Here is a 27,303-nt window from a genome sequence, read left to right on the forward strand (position 1 = left end):
GCACATTGTTTCCGCGTACATCGTATTTTTCAGACCCAATAGTATTCCGCCCTTTGTTGTTTGCTAGGATCCTCCCATCGTTGGCCGTGTTTGGCTGTCTCCGTTTTCGGCAGGAAAGTGAGCTCGCAGACTTTTCTTGACTCCTCCGCGCAGTTCATTTCTAAGTCACGAACAAACGGACCCAGGCCCAGGTTCACGTTCAGATAAAAGGCTTAGCGCTTTTATCACCCGACTATTGTTCGAGGGAGTGCTTTAGAATAATAAAAAAAAAATGTTATTCCAGTGCTTTCAAACAATGTAGTTAGCGTTAACAAAAAAAAAAACAATGGCGCTTTACTTCCAAATGAAGGGAATGCGCGTTAAATACATACGTTTCTTTGAAACAAAAGGAAAGCGTTACCTGTACCGCCAATAGTGAAATATGGTCAAGTTGTTATATCGCTTCTGTCGTGTCTATTACTTTCTGTCCCCATCTTGTGGCGCTTTTGTCAAAAATGTCGGTACTGCTAACGATTAAAAGGAACGCACTTTACTGTTGCATCAGTTTTTATTTACGAATTGAAACGTTTTTCTCTTGTTTGGCCTTGTGGTCAAACAACAGATAATATGCCCATAAAAAAACTTGACGTAATTGCGTTATTTTGCTTGCGAGAAATTGTAAGATGTGTCTTGTGAGAAAAACGAGTCGCAAGGGCAATTCTAGAATCCTTAGCTATTGAGGAGAGGAAGGACCAGTATGTAAGCACTGCCTCCATTGTGCTACATACAAAAGCAAAGAAGTATTTGCAAGAAACGCCCCATGTGTAAAATAGCCTGAATGAAGGGGGGATCGGTGGACGAATGATCTAGCGCACACCAGCTCGGAGCACGTGGAGCGAAAGCTCGCGCTGCAGGACCCAGGATCCTGAGTTCAATGCCACCCCTGCCCTCTTCGATCTGGATGAGCATCGCACCGGTGTGCGCTCGTGTATCACTACTGCGTGATGCACGTTAAAGACCCCAGGCTAGCGGTTGTACTGCACTGGCTAAAGTTCTCATCTACAGCTAGCAGACTCGTCGCCCGTTTAGGCAAACCAAGTTCTAGGCTGTGTAAACATACACACAACTTAATTGTTTTAGCCTGAATGAGCCCACAGAAGATGCTACCTCTGGGGATGCAAGGTTTTTCAAGCTGAAGTGATAAAGACGAGGGAGATTTATTTCATCCTAACAATAATTAAAGTCGACGAAAGACAACAAGTTAGCCATTATATGAAAGTCGACGAAGAAAAAGATGGTATTCAGTAAATGGCTGTTTGCCCAGAGGAGTCCATGTGTATGTTCCTTTGGTCTCTCTCTGTCTCGTATATTTCTACCTTCGTTCGGCTGGCATTTCTCACAATCATGAATAACGAACTTGCTGAGCTTCATGCTATCACTGCTTTATCGTTTTTACGGTTCTACCTGGGAAAGCAAAGCACATCTTTTTTATGTATGTGAGTGAGTGTAAGAATTCATGACTTTATTCCTCCATGGAACGAGTAACGTAAATACGATACCCATTGCTCAAAATAAGTAGCGCAAGTACGTTAACCGTTAAAGTTTTGGAAATGCGCGAAGTAGGTTATTGCGTTACGAAAGGTAACGCCATTAATTGTGACGCGTCTTGGCCAACACCGCTTTCAAGCCTTGTTCGGATTTTGAAGTTTGTTTAAACGAAACGTTTAAACGTTTTTAGGCCGGAATGCATGGTGCAAGCTGATACTCATATACTAATACTAATACTCACTAATAATAATAATTTCGAACTAATAACATCTGCGACTAAGCGTAGTACTCTGCGGAGTGTTCCATAGAAAGATATGCCTTTCACATGTCCTTAGCGTTAGTTTGTACACTCGTTTTCCTTTGTCGTCTAGTCGGATCCTGTTTGTACTTCCTCTTACTGTTAACGGAAATTTCAAGCCATTTTAGGATTTTTATTTAAGTTTTTACTCCGAATACGTACCTATAGTTTGTAATGGCGTCCAAGCCGGCAATTCTTGAAGGTCTAGCTTTTTTAATCAGGTATATTTGTCAAGAAATGCCCGTGTGACAAGCCACACAAAAATATGAAGCTTACACGAACATGACACAAATCATTAGTGTTATTCTTGCGAAAATGCTTTGTTGACATCATTGACTGACATGATTTTCGAACTCGCAAAGCTCAGGCTTCCAAGCGCACCAACAAGCGCACAGAAATATTTTTATTTTCTTGGTACCTGAACAGTCAGGAATCAGGATTTGTTTTATTTCGCATGAGCTGGGTTCCACATAGCCGTATCACATGCCTAGTTTTTTTTTTAAATCTTTAGTTTATTTTATCATACCCCTTTGTTTAATCATAATTATATATATATTTTTTTTTCATTTATAGTGATCAAATATGTTTTCATTAATTTTTTCTGCCCATGTTTACGTGCGTTGATATTTTACAATAATTTATTTGTTTTGCTTACGGATTCAGCGTGTCGAACGCTGTTTTTATTATAATTACGTGATGCCTGTACGCTGTATTTTTAAGGTTTTTATGTTTGGGCGCATGTACGTGTAATTATGGGGAGGATATAAAAACGCGTTTTTTTTATTTTCGAGTATTAAATTATCGAGCTTCATTCAAATAGCATATTGTACATTCCAAAATAAAGAGAAAAAAACTGACGCAAGTTTTACGTGCGCAACTAATTGTGTTCTTACGCGTTTCTTGAGCAGATCCCCCGGAAGACATTGAGGTGTCCATCGGGCACCTGAAGGTCTTCGAGGGCAACGTGCCGGATCAGATCTCGTGCAGCGCCAGCTCCAAGCCGGCCAGCAAGTACATGTGGATGTACAACGACCAGGTGATCTCGGACAGCCCGATGCTCGTCATGAACTACAGCCTGGCTCGAGAAAGGAGCGGCAACTACACCTGCGTGGCCAGCAACAGGCACGGCTCGGCCTCCGTCAACGCCTACATCGACGTCATCTGTGAGCCTTCTTTCCTTTTCATTGCTTCCTGCTCTAGACGTTTTCAGGGTGCGAGCGTGAACGAACATTTGAAAGCATTAGACTGGTGCATTAAAAAAGTAGGAAACAAATTCGATGGATATAAGAAAGTAGATTGCTCTTCTTTTTTGAGGAATAAAACATAGATATTTATATATCTACATCTCGAACTTGGGTTACCCTAACCATAGCATCGTATATACTGACGAAGCCTGGCGTATCGCCACGAGAAGCGGTCGCCGAAGTGGAAAAGGCGGAGCGGCAGACAACGGATGCGAGGAGAGCCACGTGACTGGCGCCCCGCTGCGGCGAGACGCCGAAACACACTTTTTTCGAGCGAACAAGTGTGTTTCGGTTCCTCGCCGCTGGAAAAGCTATGTGCTGACGTCCAGGTTCCTCGAGAAATGGCTCTTTGATGCCTTGTGGTACCAGGTCCTCGCGCTTCGAATCTACGACCGGACACACTCTATGGCTCCGTCGTCGAACAGCCAGAATTTGCGAGTATAGAGGAGGCTCTGCTCTCACCGCTGGCGTTTATCTAGAAAATGCCTACTTATTAGGATGAGGAGAAAATATACCCTAAAGCCCTTCCTTTGTAAATTTACGTTTCATTTATCGTGCTTTCAGACCCCCCGTCGTGCGTGCTGTACACGAGCAAGAACGAAGAGGGCCAGTTGACCATCATCTGCGAGGTGAACGCCAACCCGGCCCAGGTCAACATCACCTGGATGCTGGGCAACGAAACGCTCGAAGAGCACATCTACACGGAGGGACTGCGCAGTATCTACACGGTGCCGGACTCGGCGGTGCCGGACTACTACGGCCTCTACCTGTGCCAGCCGAACAACACGCTGGGCGTCTCCGAGTGCGAGTACCGGGTCAACGGGCCCGGAGGTAACGGCTCCCCGCCGGGGTTCTCTGCATTTCGCTGAACGATACACGGGACTCGCGCGGCTCCCTTTGCGGGAGAAAACCCTCGAATGTGATGCCATATAGACGAACGAGCGAAATATCTGAGGAGCCAAGCCGTCAGACTGAAGAAAAAACACCGGAATTAAATTTACGCACGAAGTGAGACAGAAACAGCCCGTATAGAGAGGTTGTCCTCTTAAGGTCAGGGTCAACTACATCTTCCCTGCAAGTTGACCGTGGCTTCTGCATAATTCTCAGATGAAGAAAGTGCTGTAATTAGTATCTATGTTATGCCTAGGGTTCCGTCTTTTCTGATGAATCCGAAAAAAGTTGGAACAACACTCGCAGGAAAATATACTGTAGATTCGAATTTATTTGGAAAACTCGGAATTTTCGCAAGAAAGACAAGAAAAAAAAAAGACGTTGTTTTACAAATGAACTTTGAAAAAGCACTGGGTCACCGGGTCTGAGTGGATAACAATATAGTATTCTTTGAAATCTAGAACTACTGAAAAAATGTGTTTGCCTTTTAGCACGTCGAGGTTACTTCAGGACTTCAGGACTACGGGTCAAGGTACCCGGAAATTGTCTATTTTTTTTTTTTTTTGCATTTTTGAAAACCTAAGGACGATTACAATGCAATTGCATGCAAAGGTGCAAGCGAGCTGGGCAAGAATGGCGAAAATAATTCCTGGAGAAGGGGAAAAAGAGGCACAAAGGACAAGCAGAAATCTCCAAACACAGCTAGGTGACTGGTGCGCGACCGGAAAATTAATTAAGTATTGGGAATCGGACAAAACTAAACTCCGATCAAACCCAAACTTTCAGCGAAAAATTAACTCCGAAAACACAGAATCCTAGTTATGTCATATGCATCAGCATATATATGCCTTATATATAGCATGAGGAGCATATAACATCTAGCCTTTTTTTTTTTGTAGGGTCTCGTTCAATTTCTCGCGCCCGCAGACGCCCTCTCGTTCCCGCTAGCCCCCTTAAAGGCTTATATATGTATATATATATATATATATATATATATAACGGGGAAATATACAGATGCTAATGTGGCGATGCAGGCGAGTTGGTTATGCATGTTGAAAATAGTGTAAGTGCACTATAAAGATGAATACGAAGTCGGAGAGGCAAACAGGACGAGCGCTGACTATCAACTGAAGTTTTTACTGGAAAAAAATAGAAACAGCAAAATAAAATCAGCAAAAAGCCACAAATACTACAAATGTGTCTAGTCGTCAATGACTCGGCCACCAGATGTATCAATAAAGTCCACTTCCTTTTTGTGGAGGAAAAGTGCGGGCTGACTGATACACTTATCAGGACAATCCTTCTTTATCATGTAATCCCCCAGTACCTCCCTCGCCACCTTTTCTTTACATCTCCCAACGATTGTAGTGCCTTGAAAGTTGGGAATGCAACGGCAATCTCTGCAATGTATGTGTAAATGGGCTCCTGTTGTTGAACACAGTGATAAAGCATGCTTGCATGCTTTATCACTGCGTTCAACAACAGGAAACAGGGTAGTTGAAAGGAGCACTATTTTTTTTTAATGTTGATCATGTGAAATGTAAAAAAAAGTAGCAAACAAAACGCTTGACACCTGGTGTCGTTAGCCTTTTGTTTCCGTCTCGAAATATATTTTTTTTTTGTTTGATCAATTGGCCTGGATTTTATGGATTTCTTTTGTTTTCAAAGCCACAAGGAGTTTGAAGTTCTTGGCCTGAAAACTCGCTGTGCAGGAACTATAGCTTCTATTCTGTACTTGCCTGTAGTGAATAAAAATAGATAAAATAATGCAGGTACAGTGATTGTTTTTTTTTTGTCTTTTTCAGGCGTCTCCAACCAGGTCTACTTAGATGACGAGCAAGTAATGATGATCACAGGGATAGCGGGACTCATCGTGTTAATCTTCATCATCATTATTGTGATTCTCGTGCTCATTATGAAGAGGCGACGGAAAAGAGGTGAGTGAATTCATTGTTGGCCGATCTGTTCTCCAGTTCGATTGCTGCCAGTCTCTTTGACAATGCAGAACCGCGTATGCATGTATATTCTGTGTGCACGTTCGTGTGTCTGTCTCACGCTTCGCTTTGCTTTGATGTTTTAGCTTTGATATGAGCGATTGCTTGGAAGCATTTGCATTAGCAGCTTAGATTTCTCGCTTTAAATATATTTCGCAAAAGGGGGCAAGGCATGTGACCTTTTTTTCTGCAATCAAGTTAGGACAGTAGAGGCATCAAAGAATATATAGTTTGCATTAACAATTATGTTTCACGATTTTTTTTTAAACATGGTAGCTTTTGAAATTGCAAAAAAAAAAAAAAAACGTGTCTTCTCAGTTATGTACGAACTTTACTCGGAAATAAGGATATTAGGACATTAAAAAAAAAAAAAAACACTCAATGAAATTGTCACCCAAACATAGCTACCATAAAAAAAAAAAAGAAACACGAACTTCTGCAATGCCGGGAAAACCATAGTTTCATATTGTACAGAGAGAAGAATGATTTGCAAACAGAGAAGTTGCGCAAAACGAAAATATTCTATCTTTTATGACGATCCCTGAACGTGAAGTGGAATATATATGAACTCAGGGAATGAATCTCGAGGATGAATATTCGCCCATGAGCCAGAACATAATGGCAGTAAGGAGGTCTCAGATTCAAAGGTGGCTCCCTCTCAGTTCGCTCACGGTAAGTGGTGTAGAAGTCAGAGTCCGTCTGTGTGCTTGTTGCAGCTGGACATAAAGAAGCTTTCGAGGACCGCCAAACGTAAGTACTTCTCAAACAAATGCTTCGTGCTCTTAAATCAAGTGCACCTTACTCACGACATAGATCCCATTTAGTACAAAGAAAGCCTTAACTTACTTAACGCCTCGAATTAGCGGAGTGCATGTCCATCTGCATGATCAACGGCAACTACCCCAGCCTCATCAAAATAATCCTATTGCCTCTAGAAGGAAATTGAACGAGGTATCCTTTGCGAAATATGGGATTACGTTTTGCCGCAATCAGGAATAGGTGATATTTGTAGAATATTTTATTTTTAGTCTGATGTTTTATAAATTTCTAAGTTAGAATTTTACTTCGGGAATGGCAGTCAATTCGCACGTCAGCACATGATCCCAGCTATTTGAACGAGCTTCTATTCATATTCCAGGCAAGCTAAATGAGAGTGCAAAGAAAATTTATATTAAAAAAAAACAAAAATTAACATATTTAATGACAGCGAACTTGGCAGATATCTAAGCTAGGGTGACCAATTACACTTTTTTTCGAAGGTAATGAACTAAACGAAAGAAAAGAAAATACTAGTTTATATGCTCCTGACAAAGGATAGCTACGCTTGGAAAATGTATACTTGAAACGTTAGTCGAGCATCTTCCTCACCCTGAACCAATGCTCTTGTATATCACTTGAGATCTTAGTGAATACCGTGTCCCTGGGCACCTGCACTGCATGCTCCGCTTTTCCCCGCCAACCTGTGTTCCTCATTCATCCTCCCTCATCCCGTAGCCCTGAAGGTCGCCTGAGCACGACCGAAGACCTGAGCGTCCTCAAAGCGGGCTTCCACTCTCCGTATCTGCAGAACGGTAGCACCGCCGATATCACTGGAAACTCAGGTAGCCACTCACGGGGTGCATACTCATACTGCCCGAGCGGGGCGATCGCAGATGGTTTCACGTATTTTTAAAGATGTTTCCGAAGCATTCAATTTGGAACCGTTTCGAATGTTACAGCTATTTGCTCTAAACTGTAAGTTTTGGGTGAAGAGAAGTATACCTAAAAGACGCCGATTTTATGACCACATCTACAATGCTCGTCCTCTTAAAAGGGCCTTGAATGAAACTAAATATGTTTATGAGCAAATAGTATAACAAACAAAGGCAAACCTTCAATAAAGAACCTACTATGAAGCTAGCTCAATTAAGGAAAAACAAACTCCTATTTGTCTTTATAACCCTGATACGTTTAAAGGACGCCTGATAATGCACGCTGAATGATCTAACCAAAAGCTTTTTTAATTTCGCCTGGCGACATTCAATAGCTATGCTAAATGCATGGTGCATGAGCCCCTGTATAGACCCTGGTGTATCTCATTCCTTGTGATGCGACTAACCTCCGAGAGGTGCAGATCTGTAAATAATACCATTTTAAAAATCTGTGGAATAAATTTCTTCGTAAAAGTAACACGCAATAAATTAGCATTTGACATCGGCGATTTTAAATAATGTGGCATTCAACCTGACGCTTTTATTTTTTTTGGAATTTTCTTCCTAGTTTTAGCATGTCGGAAAATAATTTATCCTCTAGGTTATTAAACATAGATTTAAAAATAGATCAGTATGCTTATTGTATATCCGAAAATGGCTCCATCGTTCGACATTTATCGCTACCACAGCCAATTTCGAACAAAAGCAGGACTGTAGGGGTCAGTTCTCCACGGAGCCCCGCCTCCCCTCCCCAGAACCAATGTCACTCTGGCACATTTTCGGTTTCTCCCGTCGCCTGCCCCTTCACCTGCCTTTTCTTCCAACTGTCTTAACACGCACGCCCAGCATGCGTCTGATTATGGCACACTACTCACTCTGCACAGTGATCACTTTCAAGCGAGTTGACGAAGCCAGACGGAAACGGAGAACTGTCTCAGGTGAGGTGACTCCCGCCACCATGGCAAAAAGAAACACCTATGTCGCTGGTCACACAACATACAGTAGTCCATACTGTTTCACTGAACTACCAGCCCGTGTGCGCCGGCCAAAATCGGTGTTGCGAAAAAAAAAAAAAAAATTCAATGAAATGACTTGTTTGCTCCGCAATGTAAAATAAACATGAGTGCATATCTTAGCAGCTATGAGAAACTACTTAAACGGGATTCTCCTCTTTCGCGTTTACTTTTTCTATTATTTCATCGGCAACAGACGACGCCTCATAAGGTTTTTGCACGGCGAATTGGGCAATTTATTTGTCGACAAACCGAATAAAAGCAGCAACAATGAACGTAACTGGGGTTAGAAACGCGATATTTTGCTTACTTGAACCTTCTTAAAAATATGTTATTCGTTACCAGCTCAACGGTTGCCTTAATCATGGACAGTTCTTGAAATTTTCATGAGCAATAAAAGATTGAAAAACGTATATTCCATTCGAAATAACACGTTTTTTGTCACTTTGAGTGTTATTATTAATATCATTTTGTATTTTTTTATCGTTCCAAAATCTGCAAACTACAGCAACACACTAAGCATTTAAGAGTAGCGCCTTTCCCCTTGCCAATGGAAAGACTTCATAACGATGTTCTGAGAGCTTAGCGCACCAGGATTCATGCTCCGTGTAACATTGTGGACGACTGTACGAGGCGCATCCCGGTAACAGCACGATAAAGGCAAATCTTCACATAGGCGAATGCATGATGCACGTTGACTCCAGTGTAGTCCTGTTGTCCGGTGGTGTTCGTAAGTGTCGGAAAAGAATAACCTGTCTTTGTTAAATGTATTTTGTCAAAGTAAGCCTTGATTTGTTTGTGCGTGAAATCTATTTTTGATGAAGACGATGAATCTTTTATTAATGTTTCAATGTGAATGTATGTGGTTGGCACACTCTTTCAATATTACTGCCTTGATCAAAGGCGTCTGATGAATTTATCGAAGGGCCCAATGGCTACAATTTACCTTGTCTCTGAAATTCGATGAAGTGCAAGAACGTCTATATTTTTTGTAATGATGCAGCTTAGGACATTAGTGTATTCTATACAGGAGTGACGCAGTTTATAAAATAGTTAGCAAGATAGGTGTAAAACGACGCTATTGGGAAGGCGGAAGCTTTAAAGTTACTCCATTTTGACAGCAATTTTTTCATGAGTACAATCAATAGTGCGAAACAAATCGGGATAAAATAAGCAAGATAAAATATAAAAATAGCGGAAGAAATCCGTCATAATTATAACGTGTTAAAATACAAAAACCTCAATTGGCACCCACGCATGCCTTACTCGTTAAAATTGTCACGTAGCGCGTAATTCAAGCAAAGCACAACAGTAAAAGATCAGTAGAAATAATTTGAGATTATTGCCAATTCATTAGAAATAGCTCTGTATTTCGGTGATACGTGCTATGATTAGTTTAAAAAAGCTTTACAAAAATTTAAAAAAAATCAGGTGAAGCTTGTGTACATTCATATCATCACAACACTCTGTACACAGCTTATTAGTAGCATTTTGTGAAGTTTTAAAAGTCAGTTCAATAATTTGAGGAACAGAAAAAATAACTATTTTTTTCACAACTTAATGCCGCAACATCTTTATCACACGGTAAGTGAACTTACACTGTGATAGCTTATAAAACGCAGTGCCTCATAATGTTAACACTCCTCTCTCGTTGATTCCTTCCTAGGCGTTTTTATTGGTCAATTAAAAAATTTTGATAACCTCGGAGCAAAAAAAAAGAAAAAAAAGAACTTCGCAGTACACATTACGTTTAGCGGTTTAAACTATATGACTATAAACACTATAAAATCAAGACTCCTTAATCTGTATTAAAATAAACAAACAAATATGAAGTCTGCTTGTGGCTGTGGAAAAAGAAAAAAACAAAACAAAAATAAACGACTTCGATTTGCGGGCGGGAAATTACATTTGTAACTTCTTCCTGGGTAGAGTAGCAGCCGTATTCACCAGATGAGACTAGCGCCTGCTTAACCGCTGGCTATCTACGTCATCAATTAAAGTGATCACGTGGCAGGTGGTAATAATAGCTAAGTAAATTGCCGGTATGCACCGATCATGTTTAGGTCTTACTCGCCCCGAGCGACTTGGAAGGCGGCTGAACAATCTTGGTCGGGTGTACGGCTAGATTAGCAGGTGCATAGCGGGTGATCTAGCGGCTCGGCAATGTGACGTACTCATATCACCGCCATAGAGTTAATATGATGTGCGATAGGAGTTTAACTGGCGCTATTGTCTATGCGACTACCGGAAGGCAGATTGAAGCAGACAGCAACCAGTGGACGTTTGCGGTGCTCCTTTGTGTTTTCACGAGAAAACGCGTGGGCATTTTGTATCTTCGCCGGAAAATAACATGAATCACTTATTGTTATTTTGGTCGTACCGAATAGTATGTACCTTTTTATCATAATGAAAGTGTAGTAGCTTTAGTTACTTCATTTTTCTTAAAGAATGAACGATGCTAATCTTCGCTATATTTAAAGCCCAAACCTCTGTTCCATAGCAAGTGTGTAAAAACGAGCGTCGATTCTAACTGTTATTTGTGACTAGATAGTCACGGCTTGCTTCGCGCTTTTGAATATTGTATGCTCTAGTCACTCTATACAGCTCCTAAGTCGCCGATTCTTCGCCTAGCTCGCGACTACATAGATGTGCTACTAACTAAAAAACAGCGCTATACTAAGGGAGAATTTTTTTTGGCAATGCATTCAAACTTGCGGGCACACGTACCCTCTACCATTTTGAGTGCTGATTAAAGCTGAGCATGTGCTCTCCCCCCTCTCTTTCAAAATGCCAAGAAAAGTCTCCGAGCAGAGTTGGTCGCGGCTTGTGAATATAGCTGTAGATGTTTTACTATTTAGACAGGATTATTGTACAGCAGTGTTTAAACGCATTTTGATCTTGTAACCCTGCCCAGCCAGTGCGGCAACTGCATGGCGCCACACTGGTTGGGCAGGGTTATTATATCTAAATAGGAGGCACATTTAAATAAGCAGCATCTAAATAGGCAGATTACCCCTATAGGCACGTAAGGCATAAGGAATGCAGATCGCGTCTCATTATTTTCACGCATGGTGCTCCGTGTTTCGCTCTTTGGAATTGTTATCTGCTGAACCATCAATAGGATAGGCTGCCAAGAGGTCATAGGATACTCCGAATTCACCGCTCCAGCTTCTCTTTAAACTCTCAGTGACTGTAGTCAAAAAGAGGGTGCTTGGATCTGACCTAAAACTGAAGTGTTTATTGATACATTTTTCTACCTACTATGATTACGCCACAAACGTCCCCTGAGCCAGATTGTCACGACTCTGGTGCTGGTTCTTAGAAACGCCGGAACGCGAAAGGTCAAAGGGTCTCTTCAGCTGTGGCATGCATGCCAGCCTGCCTCTTGATTCATTCTTCAGCAATCTCCCGTGTCGGCTAAACGCCTTTACTCTGGGGACGCGCAGGTGCGGTGGCACCCGTTGCTCATACCAAGTTCCTTCAAGGTCGCTATCACCTGACTCAATCCTTCAGAGGGTCCACCCATTAACTAACGTCTCGTCCACACAAGAATGCAGCTTGTGGAAACGCTATTCCACCATTTGGAACGCTTCCCAATACGCTCAGTTACCCCAAGCAAATTTCTGGAAGAAAGTTTTGAATACTTTATTAGGGGAATGCATCTCACACCGCGAAAATCGACTTGCCTTGAGGACGATAGGTTGTGTTTAGTGGGAAGGGCTGGACGCGCGCAACGTTGGAGTCTTACCCTTTGAGTTGGAAGGAGTGACTGCCGTAGACTATCGTCATGACCGACAATTGAGACAGAGCAGACAGCTGTCTCTGCTAGCTTGGCGATTCCTTTATCTCTGTGCGCCGGCGGCAGCCCTGTCCCTCTACGCCTCTTGAATGCACGACAGGGTGGACAGCGCGATGTGCCTGCGTTCTCTTGGAATCCATGTCCCACCGCCGGAGGGGAGAATTTCATGATTTACGTTCGCTGCCCAAAGCAAATGAGTGGAGCAGGATGTCTTCTTCTTAGTAAATTATTTGAAGGTGTTATCAAAATCAGTTTTCAACCCTTCCTCGCACCCGCAGATGTGAGCAGTCCCGTCAAGGCCAAGACGAAAGGGGCCGCGGTGGAGCCCGTGTACCAGAACGTCGACGGCAAGACGGAAAACGGGCCACCGCCTCTCGGCAGCAACGACGCCGAGAACAGGGCGACCTACGAAAACATGCCTTTTCATCCGCAGAGGAACCCCAAGGGGGTAAGCTTCCACGCGTTGCTTCACGCACATTACACGCGTTTCGCCATCGCCATGGTGCTTTACGTAGATTCACGCGATACCACCTCTAGAGCGTAAATGGACTGACCAAACTTTCAGCTGGAACAGTACTAACGAGCTTGTGCCGATGGATGCAGCATGCTAGAACATATCGCCTAAGAAATCGCATACAAATATAAGTTACGCGGTTTTGCATGCGTCTTACCCAGTATTGACCTAACAATTGCAGTATTTTGATTAACAACGTCCGTAAAGATCATTCTACCTCGAGGAACGCTATGCTTCTTAGCCTTCCGGAATTTGCGTTGTGAACAGTTGTCGCTCTCTGACGGTGGCGTGTAAAAGATGATTCCTTCTCCCACGTTTGCACCGGTGGCGCGAAACGTAATTAAAATTCGTCATTCATCCAAAGCAAAAATGCTTAGGAGGATGAAAGACTCGCCGGACGGATGTTGTTCAAACTGTTGCAGGTTTCGTTTGCTTGACACCAACGATAGTGCAGTAATTGGTGCTTCAGACAAGTCTGTGCAGGGGGATCTTTATGTTAAAGGTGAAACTGACTGCTCCGACAAAAAGCTTTTTGAGCAGCCTATGGAAGAATTTTTCAATTCCTTTGTGAGGGTCGGCGCCTTATTTAAACTTCGCTGTTTCAATGGAACCTAGGCGTTTTGAAAACTGGGGCTTACAGTGGCTGCCTGTGAAGTACTCTCTAAATACGACGGTTTTATTTGTTGTAGAGAGCTCAACCGGAATTATTATTGCGGATTTTTTGTTCATACATTTTTATGCATGTGTAAATGACTATTGGTTGGGAAATAGATGCGTCACGTATGGCAATGCACGCATGTATTTGTTTTGTCTTGTAACGATATTTTATAGAAGTTCAAAGTCTGATCACACCTTCGAATAAAACCGCACGATACGGGGCAAATTAGCAAGACCAAATTCAGCTCTTCCACGTTTCAGAAACTTGTTATACTCAAGGTAATATTAAGAGACGCTTCGAGCATAAGTTTTGTAAGTTTCTGCCGATACGTCTACATTTATCTTTTTATACAAAGTTTCTCTCTACCCATCTTGTTATGTAGCTGTCGAGCGATATGCTGTCAATTGCATATCTACCGATTTGGCTAGGTACGGGTCTTTAAGGCATTTTGTAAATGAAAATGTACGAGGTGGAGGACTTGTGCGGAAGTTTTGAAGACGGCGGTTGTAGTTAGCTCGGCAGTATTCTCAGCGCTCCCGTAGCTTTTCACCATTATGAGCGGCCGTCTTCTCGAAAACCCAACTTAACCTTGAGTACGACGGGTTTATCACGACAACCCCCAGTGTCCTTCCACTACCTCCACCGTGACCACGGACTCCACGGCCACGACATCGGTGTCCGACACGGCGTCGGTGCCGACGTCGTCGTCCTCGAAAGGCCGGGCGTCTCCGGTGCCATCACAGCGGGAAGAGCGGAGGCTTCCGCAATACGTGAACGTGCTTCCGCGCTCTTTCGCCGAGGACCCCGTCCTCGCCAGCATCAACGGTGTGGGTTTGCCGCCGCCAAGGCCCAGAAGTACCAAGCCGCCCAGCCACGTCCTGCTCCCGTTGACCAGAGGGGCGCCCACGGGGTCTCTGGGCCGCTCGCGGTCCGCCACGCCGGCCTCCGGGCGGCTGGACCTGCGAAACGGGGTGCGGTCGGTGACACCTTCGTCGATGAGGTCGGACTTCAGGAACGGTGTTCGCAATGGTGCCCTGCTCGCTGGAGGCGGGGCCGCCTCAGGAGTGACGAAGCCGCCCACAGCGGGTGAAGGGCACAGGGTGCCCGACAATGGCATCGCCGTCGTGGCAGTTCCCAAGGCGTCGACGCCGAAGGTCAGTTGGCAACCCCGTGGCGTGCCTCCGTCTGCGGCGCCGACAGTCTTCTCAGTGCTTCCCTCGGACCTTGTATTTCCTTCCTTCTCCGCTGGACCCTTCTCTTTTCCTGTCGTTCGGCTTCTCTTTATGAAATACCCAATGGCTATGTTTGAAAGGAGGTCGGCATGAAGAATATGGCTTCCGGTTTGACGCTGAATTTCGATTTTCTCTTGACAAGTCTTTCCTTATGTTTCCGTACAGGCTTCCACAGCTCTATTCCTGAGTCGCGTCTCTCATCCGGTTGACGCTTCAAGCATTTTTTATTTCGTTCATCATAAGATGATTAGACGGAAATCAGTAAATCGGCTAAACTATTAGTTTATGAGGCGAATTATCACTGATCGAGCCCGGAGACATCGTGAAAAACATGGTACCGGATTGTTTTGGGATATTTTATATCTGGCGTTAACTTTATGAATCTCAATAAGGGAAAAATATCAAGTGTTACGAAATATTCGTGGCATCTGTCTTTGCGTGTGAGATCATTCAGTGTAGAGTGTAAGGTTATCTGACGGGCCAAACATTTTTCTACTTTAAGATTGAACGAGAATAATTACTTACCGCCCATTTGTATTTGAAATAATCTTAATCCAAGCACTTTCCTAAGGAAAGGATTAGCCTGCAAAAGATGTCCGGAGGAAAGAAACAACGAGAACGGCCTTCGACAGCTTCTTTCTTCTTTTCACTTATTTCCGACATCTATCTACGATCCTCAACTTTGTCTTCCATCTCTTCTCTAACTCTCGACTTATATTTTTCCACAAAGAACAGCTGCGAGGGTTGTAGCTGAAAACAATGCCTGTGAACGTCTATAAAAAAAGAAAAGAAAAACGAACAATAATCAAGCCATGAGAATCGCAAGGTTTCTCATTTAACCGTCGTGTTGTTTGTCGACTTAAAAGAGTGAAGTTTTGTGTATTTTTCTTTTTGTGGGGCTTCTACTTCTTTCCTTAGATTTCTTTCACAAACAAGCGAATTGGAGAATGCCATTTAACGAAGTTTTTTTTTCATAAACACCTCTTTAATGACCTTCTATTTATTGCTTTTGGTACATTATATCAAGAGATGCTGCTTCGTTGAACACGTTTTTCTTGACAATGAGGTATAATTATTATTACATGGAATCGTAAGTGATCTTTTATTGAGAGAAAACGTAAAAAAAATGAAAGGTTTGATCGAAAAGGAACATCAAAGAATGCCTAGATCTTTTTTTTTTTTTTAAATTTTACTTATTGATGAAAGTATGCAATATATAAGTCTATGTCCAATATTAGAAAGTTTAATATGCTAAAGACCGGATTTGAAGGCCTTTAGAAATAGAATTCTACAGATCTTACTTTATAAACAATTTATTGCTTTTAAATCACCCATCTAGGCCACTGATTGATAGCATTGCTGATATGCAACGTTTAAAATATCGCGGCTATACTATTTACTAGATATATTTTCGATGAAGGAGCATGTCGCCATGTTCGGTCGCGCTTTTATTAGGAAACGAAATCACGCATTCTGTTATTTTTTTATTTCCTCGGGTGCCTTGTTTGTTGTTGGGTATGTTGAGCTTACACGAAAAAAATATAATCTTAGAATACACTTCAGGGTTGCTATATATACATCAATATATTTGTCTAACGTTTGTTACATACTCAGTTCGAATTAATTTGTGTGCTACATGGCTGCAAAGGCTCCAGTACAATGTGAAAGTGACAGGTCGTATCTATTTTATAATTTTTCAAAAACGAATTCAAAAGGTTCTACATCGACAGTGTATAATTGAGGTGAAACATCACGGACGTTGGCAACACGGGACAGCCCTACAATTGAAGAAATTCTTACATTACCAGTGAGACTTATATCATAATGAAGAAACAGCAGTCAGCGATTAGATCATAACGTAGAAATATCGTCATAGGGTCACTGAAGGTTGGTAACAATGTGTCGTTCGTACATGATTTGTGGCAACCTCGATTGCAGCGAAATAAACGCAAAACTTAATCACACCCAAAAATTATTTAAATGTATAAAATGCTCTGAAAAAATAACGTAAGCGAATTTGGTTCTCTGCAAAAATCCTACACTGGACAAGACAGGAGACAAAAGGTGGTTAAGCATACTAACGATTATGTATATCTGGGGCTCATTTGTGGCTTATTTGTCTTAGATTTTAACCATGCTGCATTTCAAATTTGTTGTCTGGACTAACAAATGTCTGTATGCGTGTGCGTATGTGCATGACGTAGTCGTCGGTGTGTGCTAACAGCATGCTCGTGCGTCTGCCCCCTTCCCCTCCCCCTCCTGGCAGATGCACCTGCTGCGCACTAACCACCGCGAAGGGGTCGTGTACGCTGACCTGGCGCTGCTCAACAACGCGCACAAACCGGTCATGACGTCACGGAGGGAAGGCCCCCCGACGGAGTACGCTACGCTCAAATTCCACCAAACATTAGACAATGCCGCAGCTGGTGAGTATCATTAGCCTCAAGGTCTCAGTGTGTTCTTTCTTTAAGGAGAATGATGGAATTTAAGAAGGGGTGACTTTTCATGCACACTAGGGTTCTGAAGATGTGCCGAGTAGAGGCTGTTCGTGACTTTCCGGTGCCTTTTTTGCGGTGGAAATAATGTCGGTACAAGTTACTGATTTTCGCTTAAATTGATAACTATGGTTGCTATTTTTGAGGTTTGAACGGATGTTTACCCATCACAACTTAAAAACACGAAACGTATTATAATACTCCAGTTCCTATTTCAACTTTCTCTATAGAAAAAAAATATTAGTGTCCTACATTTTAAGGGCACATTCATCCTTTAATGTTTGCTGTAGTTTCCATAAACAATAGCTGACGTTAGCGTATTGCTACTTGTGAGTGTCAAAACATTGACTGCGCTTTAATCTGTCGAAGTTTAAACATTAATCTAGCTAGCTATTACATTGAATTTTAATATCAATAGCTCATATTTGCTTTCTTTTTAATTAGCAAACTGTTAAAAGTTTACACACTTGTTCTTTCCGATAAAGCACTTTGAACGGTCGTAAAAAATAGTTTTCTATAACAGGATTGAGTTGAGCTAGTTAGCACACGTCATTAGAGGGATAATGATTACGAACATGTATTAAAGTCACAATTGATAGTGAGTGGTGCATATGTTCGTTCCCTCTTTTTTGTTTATATGATGACCTCCTTGTAACAATTTATTTATAGTTTTGCGATTAATAACAGAAAAAGTATTTTAATACGCACTTTTTCGGAGGTCTTTTGAAATTATTAAATCCAAACTTCACTGTTCTTTAAATAGGAAAGCCTGGAGAAAATTGTGTACTTGAGTCACTTTGTACACCAGATTATTTAAATCGGGGGCTTGAGTTTTCAAATTTGACGAGTATGTAACATAACTCAAAGTAACTTAAAACACTTTCCGCATTTCTCCCATGTCACTGTCGTCACTGTACGTATAAAATTATACGAATTGACAACCGTGGCCATGGGTGGTACTTAATGTTTGCTGGAACATGTCCCGAGAATACAGTACTACGTTTCACAGCTGCGCTGGATTTCCAACACGTGTTTATAGATATATATGGGTGTTTTCACCTCAAATCGGGCAGGCTAAAAGAATGCAATTATTAATTTTCATGAAGGTATTCCCCTTATGACGGTATTTCCCTCATGGAGGTATTTCTCAAATGAAGGAGAGCGCAAACCGCATGTTCTTTAGATTTTTTGTTCTCGAGTTACGAGCCGTAGAAGCCGCAGTGGCAGAAACTAGTTTTTGCCTGCCGTCGCAGGTTGCGTGCTTGACACCCTCTGCTGGTGCTATTGTTTTCTGCACACCCTTTCAACTTTCCCTCCTCATTCAATAGGTATTATAAAGATACCTTGATGTATTTAAATATTTAAATAATACAGAAGAATTGAAAAATAAAAATTTACAAAACTGGGTTTTTTGAGAAAATCGACCTCAAACTTTCAACATTTGTTATTTCTGACAACGTTTACGTGAAGGTAGCGGAGCGGCTAGTCGACAGATCATAATGATATTATTACATCTATAATGGGCTTGCTTTGGGTTTTCTGTAGAGCCAAAGAAAAAAAATTTACCTTAAGTACAGACAAAGTAATGACCTGTGAAATTTGACCAAAAAGCGACCGGAGTGACGAGTTTTACATGTATTTAAAAAACAATCAAATTCCTAAAAATATTTGAATTCGTCAAGGTATCTTTATAATACCTATTAAATGAGGGGGAAAAGTTAAAAGGGTGTACAAAAAAAAAAAAAACACTAGCGCCAGCAAAGGGTGTCAAACACGAGACCTGCGACGGCAGGCAAAAACACTAGTTTCTGCCACTACGGCTTTTACGGCTCGTAACTCGAGAACAAAAAATCTTGGGAACATGCAGTTTGCGCCCTCCTTCAATTGAGAAAGCCCCCAGAACCTATAGTTTTTTCTGTGAAAATTAAAAATGAGACACTTTTAGCCTGCCCGACTTGAGATAAAAACACCCATATATATATATATATATATATAAAAAAAGGCTTGAATTAGAGTTACCTGAAAGACCAGGCTAGCATATGACGTTCTCATTAGTGGTCCCCCCGTCCTATCCCAGGCAGACGACACGCTGAGGCTTCAGTAGATTACATGGTAAAACAGAGGTCGTCTTTGGTCTGGCGTCTTCGTGGGTCACCATTGCAAATGTTGTGTGCCGCAGACAATGTGTCAGAAACGTTCTGGAAACGACATGAGGTGTGGGTTATCTATATAGACACGTCTAAGGTATACGATTCACGTATTCGGTAAGTGTGGTGACAGGATATGCATTCCTAGCCGACTATTTTGCAGGTTTTTTGTTTTTTTTTAGTTTGAAGTTAAGCTAGTCGTTGTATATTCGTAACAGAAGAAAACAGCACAAAAAGACACATTGACAAGTAGACAAATTAATGAAAAAAAGAGTTTTCCTTTTACATTAATTGTCATTCCTAACCAGGTGGATGTCCACCGAAATGTTTACTTTTAATACTTCCAAGCAGACAAAGGACACAAACACAGCCTTTTTTTCTTTTTGCGTGGACCTTGCTATATTTGGCGCTTGTCTATGAAAAAGGCTTATAAGTTATAACGTTGGTCAATGGACATGAGTCCAATGATATCATATCCCTTCGCCAAAGAAGACGAGTGGTTGTGCTGCGGTAATAAAATAGGTACGGCGTAAGAAGAGAGCTGAGGGTTACTCCTCTAATCGGCGTTGCCTGAACGGCCTGTTGCATTCGTATGTTATACAAAAAGCCTTTTGAGCTTCTCAGCAGTGCCTCGTTCCGCCTCCCTGTTCCTCCCTGGCAGCCCTACAGGCCCGATATCAATGACGAACTCCTGTACGCTGACATGTACGAGGACGTGAAAGCGGGGCGCGTGCCCGACCCGCGCCTGGTCAAGCCTCCGCTCCCGCCTAAAGGGGGCGCCGCAGCTCAGCCCGACCTGCCGCCCAAGGCACGCAAGCGCGGCGGGAAGTCCAAGCAGTCCGGCAACGAGTGATCGCCGCGCTCCCTCCGGTCTCCGTGCCGGGGCCGCACAGCAGAGGACCCCGCTGCAGGGACAGGCTGCACCTGACGTCTTTATCTGCGAGCACACAGCGCGCAGAGCACTCCACCGCGTGGGCACACTGGCGGCGACAGGAGCCGCCACGACGGCGTGGCCATCTTCTTTTGCGAGCCCTTTCGGTGCGTCTCCGGACCCCGCTTACCGACGGAGCGGTCGACGTGTTGCAGTCGGTGTCTCGTCTCTGGAGCACTTTGCTTGTACCAAAGATAGGGTTGCTTCGCTATTCGCTTTTTAGGGGCAGTTATCTACGGCAGCCAAGCTCCAACTTTTTTTAATAATGTCCCAGCCCATCTAGATTGAACGAACGTTATAAAAAAAAAAAAAAAAGAAACACGGTCATGACAGATTGGCTGGGCGTAGAGTTTCGCTGAGAGGCATACTTCGTTCATGAGAAGGGCTACACGTTGAATGAAAAATAATTTGTTTCAGAAATTATTTTTCCTTAAAAACTAAAACAAATTATAATCCACAGAAGCACAGCGAGAACAGGTCTATTTAAAAACAATTCTTACTTACACAAAAGCTTTCTCTCTATCTGGTAGTGGAGATGAATTTCGGCGTAGGCCTCTGACGCATCGCGGTTCTGATGCCACGAAAGGAACCTGAGAGAGAAGGAGATAATAAATGAATAAATAACTAATAAATAAATGAAAAAAAAATGTATCAATGAATGATTGAATGAACGAGTGAATGGATAAATTAATACTAGTCGCTTTTGTCTAGTTATTATAGACAACTCACAATCTGGGCGATTGTTTGTGGAGTGGAGTCATCCATATCAAAGAAAACAGTTTTGCAATGGCCAACCAAAAGAAAAAAAAAGAAATGAAAATGACTAAAACGGACGCTAACGGGACGAAACAACATCGGCACGTTGTGCTCTTCCAATCTGTCAGCCTTTACAGCTCGACCAAATATTAGGCTACAGACGCAGAAGTATTCCCCACGTTCGGCAGTGTTTGCTATCGAGCTACGTGTTAAGGCAAGTGTGCCTTCACTCAGCCGTCGTCGGCAAATGAAACCACATCATTCTGCAAACGAGCACCTCGAAGTTTGTCACCATCTCGCGGTCCCCACTCAACTCACCGGAAAACCACTAGGGTCACAGCCCACCTCTACGAAGCGTGACAAACACAGCGACACACTACAACAAAAAAAGTTGCGCTAAAGTCGGCTAGCCAGCGAACATGCACCACTCTTGCACGCCACTTAGTAGTGCAACCAGCAAAGTGCTCCACGAAACACCGGCACAGCCTCGACGCTGTGTGCCGCTCCCAACGCCAACCCACCTCCGCTTCTGCGATTGCTATTGCCAAACCTGTTTGGGTTCGGGCAGGGTTGTCCTCCTGTGCACAGCGATGAGTTGACGCCATTTTCGACAGTGAGGTGCTCCTGTGTTCCTCCCGGTTTCGTGCCCCCCCCCCCCCTCCCTCCCTTCCTCCCCACACGGGACGCATCCGTTCACCCGCAGTCAGTCAGCTCGGCCGTCCGCCATCGGACGATCCCCAACTGCCTCCCTCGGGACTTGGGTCGGCTCCGACAAAGTGCACGCAAGATGTTTTCGCAAACAGAGACACGGGAAAAAAAAAAACTACGCGACGAACAAGCGACAGCAGGATTCATGCGAAGGAAGAAGTGCGTTGAGATGATATAAATGACTTGCTGATTGAATGACTTGTTTCATGGTGAAAGAAGGAAAAAAAAGGACGTGTGGTGATGATGATGATGGTTAGTGCGCGTCTTACGGATGTGTGAGCGTTCCTCGCTTTCCCAGTGTATTTTTCTGTCTAGATGTGTGTGTGTGTGGCTGGATGCTCTAAAGAGGGTTTGAGAGGGATTGGCTGTGTATTTATGATGTTGCTGTTTCTTATATTTACTTCTGTGTTAATATTGGTACAATTCAGTCGGTCGTCCTATGGCCGTTTTTCGCATTATTTTTTTTTTAATAAACTCGTGTCCCGTGCTGCCGTTGTTTGTTGTAAAAAATGATTTCGGGCATAATCACAATATTGGGCGAAAGAAAGGCGTGAGCTTCGAAGCATGTGTTTACAACGGGAAGAAAATGATGTTTATATTCATGCCCACTATCGAGGTGATGAAAATTTTCCCAGCGATTTGTCATAGATTTCTTTCAGTACCGTGCGTTTCTGTTACTTTTGGCGCAAACAAACGCGGGAGTCTGATTTCGCCGTCATATGATGCGTGTTCCGAGCACGAATATTTAAGTGATACGAAGGTTCGTGACAAGTGCGATAATCAATTTTTCACAATTGAACTCTGTTTATGTCGCTTAACAGTGAACATTATTGTGATTGTTATAAGCGTTACTCTTTTAATTACTTTGAGTGATGTGCAAGATGACAATACTTTTATGTTTTTCTGTTGTTCTGTTTTCTAGCTGACCTAAGTGCAATGAAATTAAGTTGCGTGCTAGCTGAATGCGGCGATTTGTTTGCGCACATATTTTGTACGTTTGTTTTTCTGATACAGTTTCCGATCTAAGCTGTAACTCCTCGGTAAAGTGCTAAGATTTAGGATGACCAAGTTTATAACATAAAGCATCATTCACGCGGACAGACTAGAGATTAGGAATTGAGACATTTTACAACTTTTCTTGAAGGATTGTTCAGCGATTTGAATTGCAGAAGTACTTTTGTTCTTTCAACAAATGAATCTCGCGTGAGAGTATGGTTACACCAAAGACCTTTCTTCGTAATGCACCTTACAGTTATTTTTGTATGAGTCATGCAACAGTTTCTGTAGAATTTTATGTCACCTTGCTCCTTCCTCAAACATATTTTTTGTCGTAAATTCCGCGTTTTTAATGTCGTAAACCGGGTATTAAGAAATTTGTGAAAGTCCGGTGTATTAATTTTTTTTTCTGGCTGACCGTTGTTCGGGTTGTGAATGTTCAGCGGTGCTCCGTACCGTATGTAGTAGCGCGACACACGTTGTTTTGTTACTTATGTAAATACTGTGAGACTCACTTGGGAGTGTGTTTGACGTGATGTTTGCTACGAAAAAGCTGGAAGCAAAGTGTTCCGGCTTCCCCCCTCTCGTGATTTCTAATTTTTGCAGAGCTACAACTTGGAGAGCGCTGTTCCTGCCAGTGACAAAAGATTTTGTTTTGTTTCCATACTGGAAAGAAATGCATTGAAGCATTGTTTTGAAAGTGCTGTGTTCTGCTGCAGGCAACAGCGCGAAGACCAGTCAGCTTTTATGGTTATGTTTCAGAAAGAGAAGCATGAATTGCGATGATGCGCCTTAAGCTGCGATGACGGGGGACTGAAGAAATATCGTCCTAAGTCAAAAACTAGTCAGACGTGTGTACACCCCCCAAAAAGGGCAGCGAGTTTAATTTTGTTTTGTTTTATTAAGTAATATATGGTTGGCCCACCTCGTCCTGTTTGAAGCACTTTTTTGTGCATGGTTCTTGTTTCATTATTTGGGACGAACTGCGTACGTCCCGGCACACACACATACACGACAAAAAAAACTTTAAAAAAGGGTGCCTCACTGTAAATGAACAGTAATATTTTCTATCAACTTCCTATGTACAATGGACACCGCATAAAGTACGAAAATAGTTAATAAAAAGAGTGAAATGCACCAAAGCCCTCTTTCTGTGAATCTGTGTTCTTGCTGTTTTGCGTATCATGCTGTCTTCTTGCCGACAAGATATAAATGCGTTCTTGGCTTTTGTTCCGACTTAGTTGTGTTTTGGGTTTTCAGAAACAGAGCTCTTTTTTTTTTTTTGGCAATCGGAGGTTCCTGTTTAATAAGAAGAAGCTTTATGATTTCAATCTGCACCAAAACAGACATTAAGTTTTGTTAGCCAACTTGGTAGTTTCACCGAGTTTTCCCTCTATTTCACCACTTCCATAAAAAAGAAAGAAAAACGTTTGCGTACCCTTTTGTACTGTTGTGATCTTGCCTGTAAAGCAGTCATCAACGCCAGTATTTCAATATGTAGAATGGAGACAGCGCATATAAGCAAAACCACTCGACATGACGTCTTTACCTCGACAGACGTGAGTATACAGCCTACCAAGTGGAGAACTAGGTCACAAAGTACTTGATTCTTTGATACTCATGTTCCCTCAAGTAACATCAATTCACAGACATGGCTAACAGGATTCAACGAATCGTCAGCAGCGATTGGTGTCTATACTTATTTTCATCTCAAGAACCGTAGTAGAAAAAGGTCCTGCTCCCCGGGAAGCCTTACCAATTACTTCCTTTATGAACAGCACTAAGATATAGGTAGGTGCATTCTAGATTAAAATATGTTACATTTTTAACAGGTATACATCTTAAACACCAAAAACATCACTTCTTCCTCCAACAGCCAAGTGTTGTAAGAATTACTTCGCGTGGCCTATGAACAATGCGCAAAATTTCCTTGTTTTTACGAAGTGAAAACGCGTATAGTACAGCTGGGCCAAAAGTTTTAGTATAATTTTTATTGTTCTTTTTGAACGTTGTGGCGACTCGCCGCTGGCTCAAAATGTTCCTTTATTCCTGAGTTTCTGCCAGATAGACTCCTTGCCATGGCTTCGTATGTACATACGTGAGGCCTGGGCCTTCTGCGAGGTCAGTGTGCACCAAGTGCCGCTGCAGGTTTACTTAATTTTATCCTTGTAGGAAAGATGAGCGGTTAGCCAGAGTTGATCTCATTACAGCGAGTGTCCTACTAGTCTTATGGGGTTTTAAGAGAAAGGCAACTTTTACTATTCCGTGACAGCGCGGAATGTGTTGGCTGCATTGTGCTTCCAAAAGATATAGACTTTTTGCTTTTGTTTTGTTGGTGGTTCAGGACTATAATCAACGAAAAAATTGACGAAAGATGAAGGAATCTAAATATATAATTATTTTCGTTCTTCTAATTTTTTTATATAGTATACTATCTAGAAGGTAGTGGATAAAAAAAAAATGACAGCGAAATGAAAAGTGGCAGTTCGGGGACTTAGAGGAAGGAAGAGGAATATTTGTGAATGGCGCACGACGCACGACGGATAGACACCGGAAGATTGGCTTGGTGAAGCACGATTTCGAAGGGGCAAACAAATCTGTGGGGTTGACGCCGGGCATTTTGAGGTTGTTATTTCCACAAGGATCGTAATGGAGCGTGTTCATGATCCCCATAATATCATAAAATGCACTTTGCAAATATGTATGCCTACAACGACGACGACGACGACAACGACGATGGCAGGATGACCGCAGCGCTACGTTCAAGCCCTGCTAGCGGAATTGTTCCTCGGAAATGACTTGACCAAATAATTTAATATTTATTAATTTAAATGCTGCCAATTAATTGGGTTGTGTTAAAACGTTGAATCGATGCGCAGTCCTAATTAAAAAATAAACCATCAAAGGCGACAAAAGAAGAAAAAAAAGAAGTAGGGAACAGAAGAAGAGACAATCCTATAAATTCTATTGTTCGAGCAGGATTGCATTAAACTTCAAAAATAATCTGGCTTTTGAAATCCAGGGAAGATATCAAACCCGCCATATTTGTAGTAGGTGAGCTTCAATGAATACCAGAAACGCGTAAAAAGTTAAAAAAAAAAAGATGAAAGTAAAGGAGACCACTCTGGTTAACGCGACCAATATGAGTAGAGCTTGTTGGGTTCGCTGCTTTGTACTGACACTGACGAACGAGGCAAATATTTAATCGCGCTTTTACTCTCGTGTCCCCGGCAGCCGAATGCCGGGTGCCGTGCGTCGAACGCCGAGATTGACTTGCGCCCACAGATTGCTCGCGATTGCTCGCGCTCGTCGTTTTCTTAGCTTTTTTTTTATTTTTTTCAAGTGCCGCAAGTTAAAGGGACTGCAAGGACGGCAGCAATTATATATGTGGTGGAAGATTCTGTTGAATCAACCATATTTCCAGCAGACGAGAATATAGGATGATCTGCAGTGAATGAAATAAAGGTAAAATATAACAGGATAAATCATATAATGTTGAATGGGAATGCTGTCATACTATAACTGACTAATTCGAAGATTATGAATGCTCTAGAGGAAGCAAAAGTGTATTCTACTGCAGAGTGGAAGCCATTGTTAGCAGAAAATAAACAATGCCTACCGAGGAAGGACATGATTTGGGATCAGATCGTAGTGCAAATGGAAGCCAGAATTGGGTGTAAATTATTGATCGACCGGTTCTGAGGACAGAAAGGCATGGGGCTTAGTTTTGACGTATCGCCGAGCCAGCTACTCTGTACTACGATTAATGAACAAAGAAAAAGGAAATCTAGAAAAACGACAGAACACAATAGCATAATTGTGATGATAATGAAATGGATGTTGACAATAATGCTAGAAGTCCCTCTCTCACACACACTTTCATACGCACTGGCGCAGCAACGCACTCACCGACATCTGTGACACAGATACATACTTGGAGGGAAAGAAAGGTTCTTCTAGACACTGCAGTGACGTTTAAGGAAGTGGGGTAAATAGAGTGATGAGTTAGAGATTAGAGAAAGCGGATAGAATCAGGCCGGAAGAAATTAAAGTGTCCTGAAGAATATCCTTCAACCCAAAGCTGAAGATACGACTTCGAGAAAACGTGGTTCTATTCGTACATGGCATTAGGTATTTGCCAAGCTTCTAGTAATGTTATTGTAAAACAGTCAAGACTATAAAATATATTCAGCGAGGAACAAAAAGTCGAACGACCGCGTGGTTAGCTCTATCAGGTCCATAAATAACGCAGGAGTTCTTCAGCGATAGAGTAGAACTCTCCGCCCTTCGAAAGAAGTGGGGTTGGAATGTCGTGAGAAAGAAGCAAGACCTTGGAGGGACAGTGAGCAGCAGAGTTCGAATGTTAAACTTCCTGTCAGTGTTGATCCGACCTTGGATGAGTAGTAAGA

At 42.4% G+C, this 27,303-nt stretch overlaps 1 protein-coding gene across 7 annotated transcripts in view; it reads left to right on the forward strand.

The window, feature by feature from the left end:
- LOC120844207 (hemicentin-2) overlaps window positions 1-24,042 on the forward strand; it is a 378,065-nt gene extending 354,023 nt beyond the window's left edge. Inside the window, exons 9-17 of one of the 7 annotated variants that reach the window (XM_042290939.1) lie at window positions 2,734-2,988; window positions 3,634-3,900; window positions 5,766-5,897; window positions 6,671-6,704; window positions 7,449-7,555; window positions 12,736-12,905; window positions 14,253-14,783; window positions 17,128-17,287; window positions 20,173-24,042. In XM_042290939.1, the coding sequence (XP_042146873.1) occupies window positions 2,734-2,988; window positions 3,634-3,900; window positions 5,766-5,897; window positions 6,671-6,704; window positions 7,449-7,555; window positions 12,736-12,905; window positions 14,253-14,783; window positions 17,128-17,287; window positions 20,173-20,222 (1,706 nt within the window). In that variant the 3' untranslated portion in view covers window positions 20,223-24,042. Of the gene's footprint in view, window positions 1-2,733; window positions 2,989-3,633; window positions 3,901-5,765; window positions 5,898-6,670; window positions 6,705-7,448; window positions 7,556-12,735; window positions 12,906-14,252; window positions 14,784-17,127; window positions 17,288-20,164 lie in introns of all 7 variants that reach the window. The other 6 variants (XM_040502926.2, XM_042290943.1, XM_042290941.1 and 3 more) reach the window with 6 other exon arrangements.
- The last annotated feature ends 3,261 nt before the right edge of the window (window positions 24,043-27,303 follow it).

Source organism: Ixodes scapularis, unplaced genomic scaffold (assembly GCF_016920785.2).
Source record: "Ixodes scapularis isolate PalLabHiFi unplaced genomic scaffold, ASM1692078v2 PGA_scaffold0__279_contigs__length_252992795, whole genome shotgun sequence".
In the NCBI taxonomy this organism is placed as follows: Eukaryota; Metazoa; Arthropoda; class Arachnida; order Ixodida; family Ixodidae; genus Ixodes; species Ixodes scapularis.